General features: G+C 40.7%; 1 protein-coding gene across 5 annotated transcripts in view; it reads left to right on the top strand.

Moving 5' to 3' along the window:
• Positions 1 to 16,690, top strand: part of LOC139753747 ((E3-independent) E2 ubiquitin-conjugating enzyme UBE2O) — a 455,778-nt gene that overhangs the window by 427,189 nt on the left and 11,899 nt on the right. For all 5 annotated transcript variants that reach the window (XM_071670555.1, XM_071670557.1, XM_071670558.1 and 2 more), the window contains 2 exons: positions 189 to 390; positions 15,462 to 15,568. In XM_071670555.1, the coding sequence (XP_071526656.1) occupies positions 189 to 390; positions 15,462 to 15,568 (309 nt within the window). The remainder of the gene's footprint in view (positions 1 to 188; positions 391 to 15,461; positions 15,569 to 16,690) is intronic.

The raw sequence follows: 16,690 nt of genomic DNA, 5'->3' as shown, positions 1-16,690 counted from the left end.
GTAATTGTTGTACTATATGAAGGAAAGGGAAATAAAAGTGACTGTAATTTTTATAGTGGAAGAGGCCTCCTTAGTGTAGTTGGTAAGTTGTGTGGTAGGATAGTGATTGACTGAATTCAAAGGATTAGTGAGCCTCTTGTTAGTGAGAAACAAGTTGGGTGAATATGATTTCTGTCATCTTTTCTTAGGTTTGATCCTTGTGAGTGAGCCGTACTTCAATGAGGCTGGATACGAGCGTCAAAAAGGCACACAACAAGGACGGGAAAATTCACGCATGTACAATGAAATGGTTGTCCTGAAACTAATTCAGGCTATGGCCAAAGTGATCCAGGCACCTCCGGACATCTTTAAGGAAGAAATTATTCATCATTTTCTTATCAAAGCTTCAAGGTAAGTTTCCTGGTAGTTTAAAGTCTTTAATGTTGAATGAATACATGATACATGAAATTGAATTAGAATATAAAGATGGAAAGCATGTTACATGAGAATTTATCAGGTGACAGAAGGTGACAATGAATAGCATGAGAGATGAGGTACATATTTATTTTTGACTGTTTGAAAGCAAGTTAAAAGTAGTAGAAGTGGTAGTAGTAGTTAGTAGTAGGTGGCACCTGGCATCAGTAAGACAGGCATTCACCATACTGGGAATTACTATCCTTGATATTGGAAAGGTTGGTAATGGCAGTATAGTGAGCTAGCATCATGATATTCATCACATACTGCACCCTGGCCCAGTTTGCTTTTTTTCTGTACTTACACAAGGGCTGTTGTCACCAGATGCACAAATTCATATCCTCTCTATATCTAACACAACATTAACAACATACAACACACACACACAACCATGCGCTCTCTACTGTGGTGTTTCTTGCCTATTTTTTTAAAATTCATAACAGTACATCTTTATCCAGGTTATCTGGTGCCAAATCAGTTGGCATCACTTTCATGGTAGGGCTGGATGATTCCCTTTGTAGAACACCATCTCTCCACTTCTTCCATAGATCTTCTTCTCTTTGAAATACAAGTGTCTAAGGCTGCTTCCCCTCAACACTGTCAGATCTCTAACATTAATCTCTACCATTGTTTTTGCCCCATTGATGGCATTTTCACCTGTAATACAGAAATCCTCATTGCTTACCTCAGAAGCATGGGAGATGGATGCACCTTGTGTTGTCCCTGCATTTAATGAGTTTTTTCCCTGGCATGTTGAGGTTTATAGATTGGAATTAACCTAGACTCTGGTGGTCTGGCATACCTAAATGTTATTATGCTGTTTTTGAAATATTGTAACTAGTAGAACTGAAGAAAAACAGTGGAAAAATCATGTCATGCATGCACTTGTACTGGTGAATTTTCTCCTGAGAACTTGTTTTTGGCTCACTGGAGGGTTTTCTATGTTTCTTTGCAGCTTAAACTTAAAGTCTGCAGTGTGCATCTTCATTTTTCTGTTTGGGCGAATGCCACAAAGTCAGGAGAGAATTAAGATTATTTTAATGAAGGCAATGATATTCATTAAATAATAGCATTTCTGTGATGAATTACAATAGTACTGACATGCAGGAAATACATTATTTATATATTTTTTTTTTTTTCTTTTGCCGCTGTCTCCCGCGTTTGCGAGGTAGCGCAAGGAAACAGACAAAAGAAATGGCCCAACCCACCCCCATACACATGCCTTGATTCAATCCACTGACAGCACGTCAACCCCGGTATACCACATTGCTCCAATTCACTCTATTCTTTGCCCTCCTTTCACCCTCCTGCATGTTCAGGCCCCGATCACACAAAATCTTTTTCACTTCATCTTTCCACCTCCAATTTGGTCTCCCTCTTCTCCTCGTTCCCTCCACCTCCGACACATATATCCTCTTGGTCAATCTTTCCTCACTCATTCTCTCCATGTGACCAAACCATTTCAAAACACCCTCTTCTGCTCTCTCAACCACGCTCTTTTTATTTCCACACATCTCTCTTACCCTTATGTTACTTACTCGATCAAACCACCTCACACCACACATTGTCCTCAAACATCTCATTTCCAGCACATCCATCCTCCTGCGCACAACTCTATCCATAGTCCACGCCTCGCAACCATACAACATTGTTGGAACCACTATTCCTTCAAACATACCCATTTTTGCTTTCCGAGATAATGTTCTCGACTTCCACACATTCTTCAAGGCTCCCAGAATTTTCGCCCCCTCCCCCACCCTATGATCCACTTCCGCTTCCATGGTTCCATCCGCTGCCAGATCCACTCCCAGATATCTAAAACACTTTACTTCCTCCAGTTTTTCTCCATTCAAACTCACCTCCCAATTGACTTGACCCTCAACCCTACTGTACCTAATAACCTTGCTCTTATTCACATTTACTCTTAACTTTCTTCTCTTACACACTTTACCAAACTCAGTCACCAGCTTCTGCAGTTTCTCACATGAATCAGCCACCAGTGCTGTATCATCAGCGAACAACAACTGACTCACTTCCCAAGCTCTCTCATCCAGAACAGACTGCATACTTGCCCCTCTTTCCAAAACTCTTGCATTCACCTCCCTAACAACCCCATCCATAAACAAATTAAACAACCATGGAGACATCACACACCCCTGCCGCAAACCTACATTCACTGAGAACCAATCACTTTCCTCTCTTCCTACACGTACACATGCCTTACATCCTTGATAAAAACTTTTCACTGCTTCTAACAACTTTCCTCCCACACCATATATTCTTAATACCTTCCACAGAGCATCTCTATCAACTCTATCATATGCCTTCTCCAGATCCATAAATGCTACATACTTTTGTATTAAAACTCCAAAGTCATTGCTTAACTATTGTTCCTACACGTACACATGCTTTACATCCTCGATAAAAACTTTTCACTGCTTCTAACAACTTGCCTCCCACACCATATATTCTTAATACCTTCCACAGAGCATCTCTATCAACTCTATCATATGCCTTCTCCAGATCCATAAATGCTACATACTTTTGTATTAAAACTCCAAAGTCATTGCTTAACTATTGTTGATTTTACCTTCTGATTGCTCAGGCTGCAAGTGATGCTCACCAATTTTTCATAACTAGCCATCCCCTTGTCTTTAAGGGCTTTTTATATCTCTCTTGATTAGTTAACCATAAAATGCCAAGTATAGCAACTGCCTCCTTTATATCCAAGTTGAGTCATGCTGTTTATATTGTTTTGGTGAAGCAGCATGTTGACAGCTGCTTATGTGACCAAGTTCACTACTGTTCAGCCAATAGAGTGTCTCCATAAATGAGTTCTTGTTGGAAAGAAATTTGCCATAAAAGTGCTTATGTAACAGCATTTAAAGCCTTGGCTTCTCCCTGTAACTAAGCTCTTTTAAATTGTGTACCACCTTTGTTACCTTGCTCAGGGCCTCCTGTATTAGCTCTTGTGTGCTTTTTTAGGTGAGGTAACCATACTTGAGAAGCATATTTGAATATTGGCCTTATATTGCTAAATATTTCCTTATCCTTATACTTGAAACTTACTCTAATATTTGCATGAAGACCTTTTTCTGTTCTCCTAATGTGGGACTCTGGTGATAGGTTAGGGACAAGAGTCCTTCTCACCTACAAATCTTGAAGCTTATCCCCTGTCAGATAATCATATTGAGGCCTTCTATCACTTTGTTCCATCTCATTATTATGTATTTGCTGGGGCTGAATCTCATCAGCCATTTACCAGACTAACTTTGGTGTCTGTTTAGGTCCCCTTGTAAGCCAATGCAACCTTTCTCGCTTTTCATTTCTGACTGTTCTGACTGTCGTGTTCTCCTGCAGATATATTCAGGTAAGGGTCCATACTTTTAGGCAGGTCATTCACATAGATCAAGAAGAGTCATGGTTTCAAAACAGAATCCTGAGGACTCCATTGGTGACCGCCAGCTATCTGTAGAAGGCTTCCTTGACATATGTCCTTCACCCTCTTCCACAAAGATATGCTTCAGTCCATTGAAGGAGTGTCTTATTTATTCTTGCTTGGTATTCCAACTTCTTAATCAGCCCCCATGTGGTACTGTATCGAATGACTTCTGACTCTAAAGATATAAACAATCTACCCAGCCTTCCTTTTTGTCTGGTGCAGAGCTCAATTTCATAGAAATCTGAGAGGTTCATTACGTATGACATCCTTTCCCTAAAACTGTATTGCCTCTCACTTAGGTAATTTCTCCTTCATAGAAAGTCATTCATTTGCTGTCTGATTACCTTTTCCAAGACCTTGCAGACCACACTTTTCAAGGAGACTGGTCTATAGCACAATACCTCTACCCAGTCTCCTTTCTTATAGATGGGTATGATGTTTGAACTTTTCCACTGCCTTGGCACTTTGCCTTTCTCCATTGACTTCTGGAATGATGTTTCAGGAGGTCTCTTTAGTGTATCTTCACACATCTTCTGCCTGTAAGGTGAAATTTCATTAGAACCATGGGCTTTTATTATTTTGTTAATGTCTTTTTAGATATCCCAACATTTTCTAAAGCTTACTCCCCATCCCATCTCATTAGTGATGGGACAGTAGTGTCATTCAATGTGAAAACACTTTTGAACTTGTTCTTCAGTTCCTCATATATCCTTAGATCATTTTCATCTATTTTTACCTCAGCATCCCTTAGTCTGATTAACCTGCTCTTAACTGACTTTGTTTTGACAATTTTATGGAAAAGTTTTGGATTTTCACCTGCCTTATCCACAAGATTCTTTTCAAAATTTCTCTCTTCCTCTTTTCCTATTCTGCTGTACTTATTCCTTGCTCTCTTAAATCTTACATAGGCTGCTAATGATACAGCAAATCAGATGGGAAAAGTTAGCTGTCTTTTCTTTCTGCCTAACCCACACTTGGACTGCTGGCATTCTGTCCACAAACATGCAATCTCTCCATGTGACACAAAACATTTGCAATACTTAACTCACGCAACTCATTCTTCATAACTCCAGATTTTCATGCAGTGAGTGCTATGCACTAGCCTTGCCTTATGGCAAAATTGGAGGAGCAATAGGCAGAAGCAGTAGGTAGAAACAGTAGATAGGAGCATTAGGTAGAAGTATTAAGTAGGAACATTTAGATGTGAGCTTTAGGTATAAGTAGTAGGTTAGAACAATAGGTAGAAGTAGTTGGTAGGAGCCTTTGGAAACATTGTGCTAGAGTTGCCTTCTGCCAGTGGCCTGTTAAGGGTGAGTAACAAAAATGGCTAAGAAGTGGCACTGGAGCTCATCAGATATGGGAACTCTTTGGACGTGGCCACCTGCTGAGGGAGTTCCCCATTAGAACAGGCGACAGAGATATAGATAGATTAAAAGAAGTTAGAACATTGGTTGATGATAATGGGTGCCATTACACCACAGTGCAATATTGTTGTTGGCCACTGTTAAGGGGTTAATCTGAGTGAGACCCATGGTCTGAGGACAGCTTAAGGCTGCACACAAAAAATACCCAACTCTGTCCACAGTTATGACAGAGAGTGTTTGGCCAGATTCATAAGTGCTGCCCAGCCAGATTCACTCAATAAGGCTTCAGTAAAACTCTTAATCCCTGCTGTGGTGGTCCCAAGCAGCAGTTCTTTCTTCAACCCTCTGACCTCTTTCTACATGTCCTATTACCTCCTGCAGACTATGGTATAAAGATCCTTACTGTGACAATATAGCACCCTGATGCCATAGAAGCAACAAGACACATGATGAAGGGGACACAATTAGAACATTGGCTTACTCAGAACAGAATGTCTCCACTGCTGCAGAAGTCTTCAGTCACACTTTTAACCCCCAGACAGACATAAATCCAACCTGCATCCTCCCATCTCCTTGAATGGCCTGTCACTCATATTCAACAAAACAACATCTATTCTGGGTACCGCATATAACATATGACATTGACTGCCCACACTACAACAACCATCAGCGCAAAAGCAACAAACAAACTAATTGCCTACAGAACAGTAATTAGAATCGGATTTGGACGAGAAAAAGAATCCATGATCATAAACATACAATTCATCTACTCCACCCTTAACTACACCTTACCTGTTTGTTCATCCATCCTGTTAAAAGTAAATATATCATAATGGCAAGCCACTCAAAACAGAACACTCAGAATGATTACAGGCTACCTGGCAACTGCAAACACTCAGCACCTACTCAGTGAAATAAAGATCCTTTCAATACAATCTCATTTCAGTATTCTTGGCACTCAGTTCTTTGTAACAGCACCATACCCTTCCTATCTAAACCATTCCTTAACTAACCACCAACTCCCGGTTAGAAATAGAAACCACACAGATGCTTCACACTTCAGCAAAGTATGTATACCAACAGATCCCCCCACCTCTAACAAACCCACACCAACAGAACACTTACATACCAAAATGACCCAACAAACACCAAACATTTGCTCCTCCAACTCAACACTACCCTCCTCACCCATCTGAAATCACACTTCTCAGACATGTAAACTTCGCACTTTCTTTTCTGTGCACTGGATGCCACCCAACCCTTCAACATAACAAACCTTGATTTAACATATCTCAAGACCCTTCATGAAACTATTTCAATGGAGACACTGAACACTTATTGCCCAAGTGTCCTGCACTCTCCTTCATAGACATGTGTACAACATCAGTACACTTTATGACCTGTATTCCCAACTAGTGGATGTGAAAAGCTTCCTTGGTGCTGTGGGAGCTGCATAGAAAATAAAAGGTTCTCTTGGGGTAAGAAGGTAGGAAAAGGAAAGTCTGAGAGGCTCTTCCAGGTGAATTAAGTATACGCTTTTCAGTCGCACTATATTTGATTTATCATTCCAGATTTGATACATTATTTTGTTTAATGGGTGCTAAATGAAGTTAGATTAATGCCTTTTTTTAGATACACCTGAACAATATTGTAGGTCTTGATTATGTTGTTTGCCAAGAACTTATCAAAATGATGTGCTTATTTATGATGGTGGGACTAATATTCTTAGCATGGAAGATTTCTCTGTGATTACCGTATTTGTTTGAGTTTTGAAAAATATATTAGGAAAACAGGTACTCTTGGATCCACCCTATCCTGGGGCAGAGTGATATCTCCTGTTAAAAGCCCATTTTTTTTTATTGTTAGTTTTGTAATACCTCACCAGAATGAATAAGATATGCAGTGTTCAGAATGATTTTAGGAGGGTAGTGGATATCTCATCCAGGCAATACATAATGGGAATAGTAAATGTAAGGATGAAGAGGATAGTGGTGTTAATAGTATATAATCCTCCAAAATTTTGCAATGAACTGGAACAAATACACAATGGTAACAGTGAAGGAGCACTCATAATGGCACAAGAAACATTGAAACATTCATTTCTTAGAGGTGTCAAAGTACTGATGATGGGGGATTTCAATTATAAAGAGATAAACAGGAGCACTTTGGATTCTTATGGTGATAGTAAGTCAAGGAGATACAACAGGAAAATTTCTTGTACCAGCATGTCATGGACCACACCTATGGTGAGAGGGACTGATACACCATCAATACTAGACTCTGTCTTCACTCAAACTCACATGAATATTGAAAACATTCTATACAATACACCAGTTGAAAGAAGTGATCATTTAATGCACAAGTTTGAATATGTGGTAAAAGAGGACAGTAAAAGAGTGGAGATGAGACAGGAAATAAAGAGGAGATTTAATTGTGGAAACTACATAAACCTCAGTAATTTCTATGGTAATTTAGATTGGGAAGTGGAATTCAGTATCCAGGAACTTGGGCATTGCATTGAGAAGTTCTGTGAAATATACAGAGAAGGAGTTAGAAGTCTCAAATACAGAGGAAATAGGAAGAAAGAGGAAGGAATGATTTAGTAAAAGATATCATAAAGCGAAGGAGCTTCAAGATGCAAAGTGGAGAAGATATAGAGGGCACTTTAGCCATCTAGCATTCACATGGTATAAGAGAGCACAGAATGAGTATTGGAGGACACTAATAAAAGAACAAAGGAACTTTTAAATGAATATTGTGGACAAGGCAGATTGAAATCCAAAACTATTCCATAAATTCATCGGAAACCGGTTGTCAGTTAAGGAGCAGCTAATCAAATTAAGGGATTCAGCGTGAAATATTGTAGAGGATGATGTAAGGGTAAGTGAGGAGCTGAATAGCAAGTTCAAAGTATTTCGCAGTGGAAGACGCTATAACATCAACACAAGAGATGGAATGGAGAGGAGATTGTGGAAATTGTTAAGATATCTTGAAAGATATCTTAAGAGGGGGCGAAAGTTCTGGGAGCATTGAAAAATGTGTGGAAGGAGAGAACATTATTTCGGAAAGTAAAAATGGGTATGTTTGAAGGAATAGTGGTTCCAACAATGTTAAATGGTTGCGAGGCGTGGGCTATAGAAAGAGTTGTATGGAGGAGGGTGGATGTGTTGGAAATGAGATGTTTGAGGACAATATGTGGTGTGAGGTGGTTTGATCGAGTAAGTAATGAAAGGGTAAGAGAGATGTGTGGTAATAAAAAGAGTGTGGTTGAGAGAGCAGAAGAGGGTGTTTTGAAATGGTTTGGTCACATGGAGAGAATGAGTGAGGAAAGATTGACAAAGAGGATGTATGTGTCAGAGGTAGAGGGAACGAGAAGTAGGAGACCAAATTGGAGGTGGAAAGATGGAGTGAAAAAGATTTTGAGCGATCGGGGCCTGAACATGCAGGAGGGTGAAAGGCATGTTAGGAATAGAGTGAATTGGAACGATGTGGTATACCGAGGCCAACGTGCTGTCAGTGGATTGAACTAGGGCATGTGAAGCATCTGGGGTAAACCATGGAAAGTTTTGTGGGGCCTGGATGTGGAAAGGGAGTTATGGTTTTGGTGCATTATACTGACAGCTAGAGACTGAGTGTGAGTGAATGTGACCTTTGTTGTCTTTTCCTAGCGCTACCTCGTGTCATTTCATGTGTGGCAGGGTGGCAACAGGAATGAATAAAGGCAGCAAGTATGAATTATGTACATTTATATATATGTCTATGTCTATGTATGTTTTTTTTTTTTTTTTTTGCTTTGTCGCTGTCTCCCACGTTTGCGAGGTAGTGCAAGGAAACAGACGAAAGAAATGGCTCAACCCACCCCCATACACATGTATATACATACGTCCACACACGCAAATATACATACCTACACAGCTTTCCCTGGTTTACCCCAGACGCTTCACATGCCTTGATTCAATCCACTGACAGCACGTCAACCCCGGTATACCACATCGCTCCAATTCACTCTATTCCTTGCCCTCCTTTCACTCTCCTGCATGTTCAGGCCCCGATCACACAAAATCTTTTTCACTCCATCTTTCCACCTCCAATTTGGTCTCCCTCTTCTCCTCGTTCCCTCCACCTCTGATACATATATCCTCTTGGTCAATCTTTCCTCGCTCATTCTCTCCATGTGACCAAACCATTTCAAAACACCCTCTTCTGCTCTCTCAACCACGCTCTTTTTATTTCCACACATCTCTCTTACCCTTACGTTACTTACTCGATCAAACCACCTCACACCACACATTGTCCTCAAACATCTCATTTCCAGCACATCCATCCTCCTGCGCACAACTCTATCCATAGTCCACGCCTTGTAACCATACAACATTGTTGGAACCACTATTCCTTCAAACATACCCATTTTTGCTTTCCGAGATAATGTTCTCGACTTCCACACATTCTTCAAGGCTCCCAGAATTTTCGCCCCCTCCCCCACCCTATGATCCACTTCCGCTTCCATGTTTCCATCCGCTGCCAGATCCACTCCCAGATATCTAAAACACTTCACTTCCTCCAGTTTTTCTCCATTCAAACTCACCTCCCAATTGACTTGACCCTCAACCCTACTGTACCTAATAACCTTGCTCTTATTCATATTTACTCTTAACTTTCTTCTTTCACACACTTTACCAAACTCAGTCACCAGCTTCTACAGTTTCTCACATGAATCAGCCACCAGCGCTGTATCATCAGCGAACAACAACTGACTCACTTCCCAAGCTCTCTCATCCCCAACAGACTTCATCCTTGCCCCTCTTTCCAAGACTCTTGCATTCACCTCCCTAACAACCCCATCCATAAACAAATTAAACAACCATGGAGACATCACACACCCCTGCCGCAAACCTACATTCACTGAGAACCAATCACTTTCCTGTCTTCCTACACGTACACATGCCTTACATCCTCGATAAAAACTTTTCACTGCTTCTAACAACTTGCCTCCCACACCATATATTCTTAATACCTTCCACAGAGCATCTCTATCAACTCTATCATATGCCTTCTCCAGATCCATAAATGCTACATACAAATCCATTTGCTTTTCTAAGTATTTCTCACATACATTCTTCAAAGCAAACACCTGATCCACACATCCTCTACCACTTCTGAAACCACACTGCTCTTCCCCAATCTGATGGTCTGTACATGTATAGGTATGTATATATGCACGTGTGGACTTGTATGCATACACATGTGTATGTGGGTGCATTGGGCCATTCTTTCGTCTGTTTCCTTGCGCTGCTTCACTAACATGGGAGACAGCGACAAAGTATAATAAAGATATAAATCTTGAAGGTTCATGAGAGGCAAGTGTTTTGGGAGCAGCTGAGTGAGTGTGTCAGCAGCTTTGATGCATGAGACCAGGTTATATTGATGGATGATTTGAATGCAAAGGTGAGTAATGTGGCAGTTAAGGGTATAATTGGTGTACATGGGGTGTTCAGTGTTGTAAATGGAAATGGTGAAGAGCTTGTTAATTTGTGTGCTGAAAAAGGACTGGTGATTGGGAATACCTGGTTTAAAAAGAGAGATATACATAAGTATACATATGTAAATAGGAGAGATGGCCAGAGAGCAGTATTGGATTATGTGTTAATTGATAGGCATGTGAAAGATAGACTTTTGGATGTTAATGTGCTGACAGGGGCAACTGGAGAGATGTCTAGTCATTATCTTGTAGAGGCGAAGGTGAAGATTTGTAGAAGTTTGCAGGAAAGAAGAGGGAATGTTAGGGTGAGGAGAGTGGTGAGAGTGAGTGAGCATGGAAAGGAGACTTGTGCGAGGAAGTACCAGGAGAGATTGAGTGGCAGTGGCAAAAGATGAGGAATGGGATGTATTTAGGGAATCAGTGATGGCTTGCGTAAAAGATGCTTGTGGCATGAGAAGCGTGGGAGTTGGGCAGATTAGAATAGGTAGTGAGTGGTGGGATGCAGAAGTAAGATTTTTAGTGAAAGAGAGGAGAGAGGCATTTGGACAATTTTTGCAGGGAAGTAGTGCAAATGACTGGGAAATGTATAGAAGAATGCAGCAGGAGGTCAAGAGAAAGGTGTAAGAGGTGAAAAAACGGGCAAATGAGATTTGGGGTGAGAGAGTATGATTAAATTTTAGGGAGAATAAAAAGATATTTTAGAAGGAGGTAGATAATGTGTGTAAGACAAGAGAACAAATGGGAACATTGGTGAAGGGGGCTAATGGGGCGGTAATAACAGTAGTGATGAAGTGAGAAGGAGATGGAGTATTTTGAAGGTTTGTTGAATGTGTTTGATGATACAGTGGCAGATATAAGGTGTTTTGGTCAAGGTGGTGTGCGAAGTGAGAGGGTGAGGGAGAATGGTTTGGTAAACAGAGAAGAGGTAGTGAAAGCTATGTGGAAGATGAAAGCCAGCAAGGCAGCGGGTTTGGATGGTATTACAGTGGAATTTATTAAAAAAGGGGGTGACTGTGTTGTTGATTGGTTGGTAAGGATATTCAATGTATGTATGGTTCATGGTGAAGTGCCTGAGGATTGGTGGAATGCATGCATAATGCCAATATACAAAGGCCAAGGGGATAAAGGTGAGTGTTCAGATTACAGAGGTATAAGTTTCTTGAGTATTCCTGGTAAATTGTATGGGAGGGTATTGATTGAGAGGGTGAAGGCATGTACAGAGCATCTAATTGGGGAAGAGCAGTGTGATTTCAGAATTGGTAGAGGATGCATGGATCAGGTGTTTGCTCTGAAAAATGTATGTGAGAAATACTTCGAAAAACAGATGTATTTGTATTTAGCATTTATGGATCTGGAGAAGGCATATGATAGAGTTAATAGAGATGCTTTGTGGAAGGTATTAAGAGTATATGGTGTGAGAGGTAAGTTGCAGTGAAAAGTTTTTGCCAAGGATGTAAGGTATGTGTACAAGTAGGAAGAGAGGAAAGTGATTGGTTCCCAGTGATTGTCAATCTGCAGCAGGGGTGTGTGATGTCTCCATGGTTGTTTGATTTGTGTATGGATGGGGTTGTTAGGGAGGTGAGTGCAAGAGTTTTGGAGAAAGGGGCAAGTATGCAGTTTGTTGTGGATGAGAGGGCTTGGGAAATGAGTCAGTTGTTGTGAACTGATGATACAGTGCTGGTGGCTGATTTGGGTGAGAAACTGCAGAAGTAGGTGACTGAGTTTGGTAAAGTGTGTGAAAGAAGAAAGCTGAGAGTAAATGTGAGTAAGAGCAAGGTTTTTAGGTTTAGAAGTGTTGAGGGACAAGTTAATTTGGAGGTAAGTTTGAATGGAGAAAAACTGGAGGAAGTGAAGTGTTTTAGATATCTGGGAATGGACTTAGCAGTGGATGGAACCATGGAAGCAGAAGTGTGACACAGTGTGGGGGAGGGGGCGAAGGTTCTGGGAGCATTGAAGAATGTGTGGAAGGCAAGAACATTATCTCAGAGAGCAAAAATGGGTATGTTTGAAGGAATAGTGGTTCCAGCAATGTTATATGGTTGTGAGGCATGGGCTAAAGATAGGGTTGTGTGGAGGAGGATGGATGTGTTGGAAATGAAATGTTTGAGGACAATATGTGGTGTGAGGTGGTTTGACCAAGTAAGTAATGAAAGGATAACAGAGATGTAATAAAAGAGTGTGATTGAGAGAGTGGAAGAGGAAGTGTTGAAATGGTTTGGTCACATGGAGAGAATGAGTGAGGAAAGATTGACAAAGAGGATATATGTGTCAGAGGTGGAGGGAACAAGTAGAAGTGGGAGACCAAATTGGAGGTGGAAGAATGGAATGAAAAAGATTTTGAGTGATCGGGGCCTGAACATACAGGAGGGTGAGAGGCATGCATGGAATAGAGTGAATTGGAATGATGTGGTATACCAGGGTCGACATGCTGTCACTGGATTGAACCAAGGCATGTGAAGCGTCTTGGTAAACTATAGAAAGTTTTGTGGGTCCTGGATGTGGAAAGGGAGCTGTGGTTTCAGTGCATTACTTATGAAAGCTAGAGACTGAGTGTGAATGAATGTGGCATTTTTTTGACTTTCTAGTGCTACCTTGGGGGTGGGTGTTGCTATTTCATGTGTGGTGGGGTGGTGACAGGAATGGATGAAGGCAGCAAGTATAAATACATACATGTGTATATATGTATATGTCTGGTATATGTCTGAGTATATATATGTATATATACGTTGAAATGTATAGGTATGTATATGTGCGTGTGTGGGCATTTATGTACATACATGTGTATATGGGTGGGTTGGGCCATTCTTTCATCTGTTTCCTAGTACTGCCTCTCTAGCATGGGAGACGGCAACTAAATCAAAATTTTATAGATCCTGAAAAGATATTAGAAGTATACTAAATGGACTAGACCCGTATTGGGCTCATGATCTTGATGAAATTTTATTATATGTGTTAAAGAGGTGCAGATATGCTGGATTGATCACTTGAATAACTGTTTAGAATGTCACTGGAGAGACATATTGCCAAGGGAATAGAAAAGGGCAAATGTTATACCTGTATGTAAGAAAGGGGACCAGGAACAGGCATTGACCTACAGACTGGTCTCTTTAATGAGTGTAGTGTGTGTGAGAGAATGAGCTCAGTTTTGAACAAAAAGGAAGGCTATATAGACTGCTAGAAGGCATTGAACACTGTACCACATAGGAGGCTGATTATGAAACTAGATCACCAAGCAGGAATAAGGAGGAATATCCTTCATTGGATAGAAGATTATCTCTGTGGGAGGGAACAAATGACACGTGTAAGAGGTGTCTTTTCCAAGTAGGTTAAGGTGACAATTGGAATACCAAACAGTTCAGTTCTGGGACCATTACTTTTCTTGATGTCTATTAATGCCATGCCTGAAGGTTTGTAATCCTACCTGACTATGTTCTCAGATGATGCAAAGGTCATGAAGAAGTGCAAAACGCGTAGGATTGCATCAGTTTACAGTGGGCCATAGACAGTCTCTTTAAGTTGGTCTGAGACATCATTGATGAAATTCAACCTGAGCAGTTGTAAAATGATGATCATGGGACATAGTAAAAGATGGTGTTGATATGATTATTACCTAGCAGGATATAAGCTTCATGATTCTGTGTGTGCAAGGGACTTGGGAATGGACACTGTTGGTAACCTGTCACCAGAGTCCCATACTAGGAGAGTAGCTAAGGAGACAAACTGTCTGCTGGCAAATATCAGAATAGCTTTCAAGTATTTGGATAAAGAAATATTTAGCAAACTATTCATATCCTACATAAGGGCAAAACTAGAATATGCTTCCCAGATTTGGTCACCGCACTGAAAGAATACCAAGGATTTCGTAGAGAAGGTCCAGAGGAGAGCAACAAAGATAATACCATACTTAAGAGATCTAATATGCGGGGAAAGGCTGGAGGCTTTATATTTACCCACCTTAGAAGAGAGGAGACTGAAGGGTGACCTTATCACAACCTTTAAGTTTTTGAAATAGCTCAACAAAGTGGACAATGGATAGTACCTTGAAAGATGTAGGGATAGAGAAACCCAGAGTGATTAACGTGATATTTAGTATGTAACTTTTAAACTTTTTTGGTGCGTTATACATGACAGCTAGAGACTGAGTGTGAACGAATGTGGTCTTTGTTGTCTTTTCCTAGTGCTACCTCACAAGCATGCGGAGGGAGAGGGTTGTCATTTCATGTGTGGAGGGGTAGCGACGTGAATGAATAAAGGCAGCAAGTGTGAATTATGTACATGTGTATATATATATGTATATATCTGTGTATGTACATATATATGTATATGTTGAAATGTATAGGTATGTATATGTGCGTGTGTGGACGTGTATGTATAGACATGTGTATGTGTGTGGGTTGGGCCATTCTTTCGTCTGTTTCCTTGCGCTATCCTGCTAACACGTGAGACAGCTACAAAGTATGAATAATATAACTTTTAAAGAAATACTGTTATAGTAAAAGTGTGGTGGATGATTGAAACAGAGTGACTCTGGATATGGTTTAAGCAGCCAACATATGTAAATTCAAGCAGTTGTATGATAGAGAGTGTTCAAGAGATGGGACCCCACAAGTGTAAAGCTCCCTCCCTCTGTAGCACAGATAGGTAATTACTCTTCTTTCTATTGACAAAATGATGTATCAGTTATGGGTGTTGATAGTTGTCATTGTTTATTCCTAACCCAAAGGCAAGTGCAAAGGTTGGAGTGCTGGTTGGAAATATCAGAGAACTACAATGTTTGTCATCCACTGTCGCCAACAACTCCCACAACGTTCAGAGAGATACACAATTCAGGTACTTATTGTATTTATTGTTTGATAATGTCAGTAGGTGTTCATTTGATTCAGCCCACAGAAAAAAATTATCCAGTCACATTAGAAAAAAAGAAGAAATGTTTTGACTTTTCTGAGTGTGATAACATGCCAAGGACACTTCAGGCTTTCAGCCCTTGTCTGAGGAGCATTGTACATCATACCAAATGAAAGCTTTTCCAGGATGATGAACACACTGCTTCTGAAGACAGCATACAAATGGGTAGCAGTTAGAAAATAAAGAATGTGAGATGCCATTATACTGATTAAGCTAGCCAACATAAAGCTTTGTGTCACTTAGTTTCTTCTGTAATTAGAATATCATTAGTCTTTTGTGTACATTTATAGAGAGTCCAGTTTTGCAGAAGGCAGTTGTGTGCTAGTCTGTTTTTAATAGGACGAAACAGCTGATGAGCTTGTCTTGTTTTATGGTCTTGTAGTACTGAATATATCTTTGATCTAGCAAATTTGTGAGTTCTTTTTCTTTTGCTTCTGAAACAGGTGAAGAACAGCCTCATTTGCTCACATGCACTCTCTAGTTATCATTTATAATGCACCAAAACAACCCCTCCCCCCCATTCCTCTCTCTCTCTCTCTCTCTCTCTCTCTCTCTCTCTCTCTCTCTCTCTCTCTCTCTCTCTCTCTCTCTCTCTCTCTCTCTCTCTCTCTCTCTCTCTCTCTCTCTCTCTCTCTCTCTCTCTCTCTCTCTCTCTCTCTCTCTCTCTCTCTCTCTCTCTCTCTCTCTCTCTCTCTCTCTCTCTCTCTCTCTCTCTCTCTCTCTCTCTCTCTCTCTCTCTCTCTCTCTCTCTCTCTCTCTCTCTCTCTCTCTCTCTCTCTCTCTCTCTCTCTCTCTCTCTCTCTCTCTCTCTCTCTCTCTCTCTCTCTCTCTCTCTCTCTCTCTCTCTCTCTCTCTCTCTCTCTCTCTCTCTCTCTCTCTCTCTCTCTCTCTCTCTCTCTCTCTCTCTCTCTCTCTCTCTCTCTCTCTCTCTCTCTCTCTCTCTCTCTCTCTCTCTCTCTCTCTCTCTCTCTCTCTCTCTCTCTCTCTCTCTCTCTCTCTCTCTCTCTCTCTCTCTCTCTCTCTCTCTCTCTCTCTCTCTCTCTCTCT

This window comes from Panulirus ornatus, chromosome 15, assembly GCF_036320965.1.
Source record: "Panulirus ornatus isolate Po-2019 chromosome 15, ASM3632096v1, whole genome shotgun sequence".
Classification (NCBI taxonomy): domain Eukaryota; kingdom Metazoa; phylum Arthropoda; class Malacostraca; order Decapoda; family Palinuridae; genus Panulirus; species Panulirus ornatus.
The sequence above is the reverse complement of the archived record's forward strand: the minus strand, read 5'-3'. Positions and strand labels throughout refer to the sequence as shown.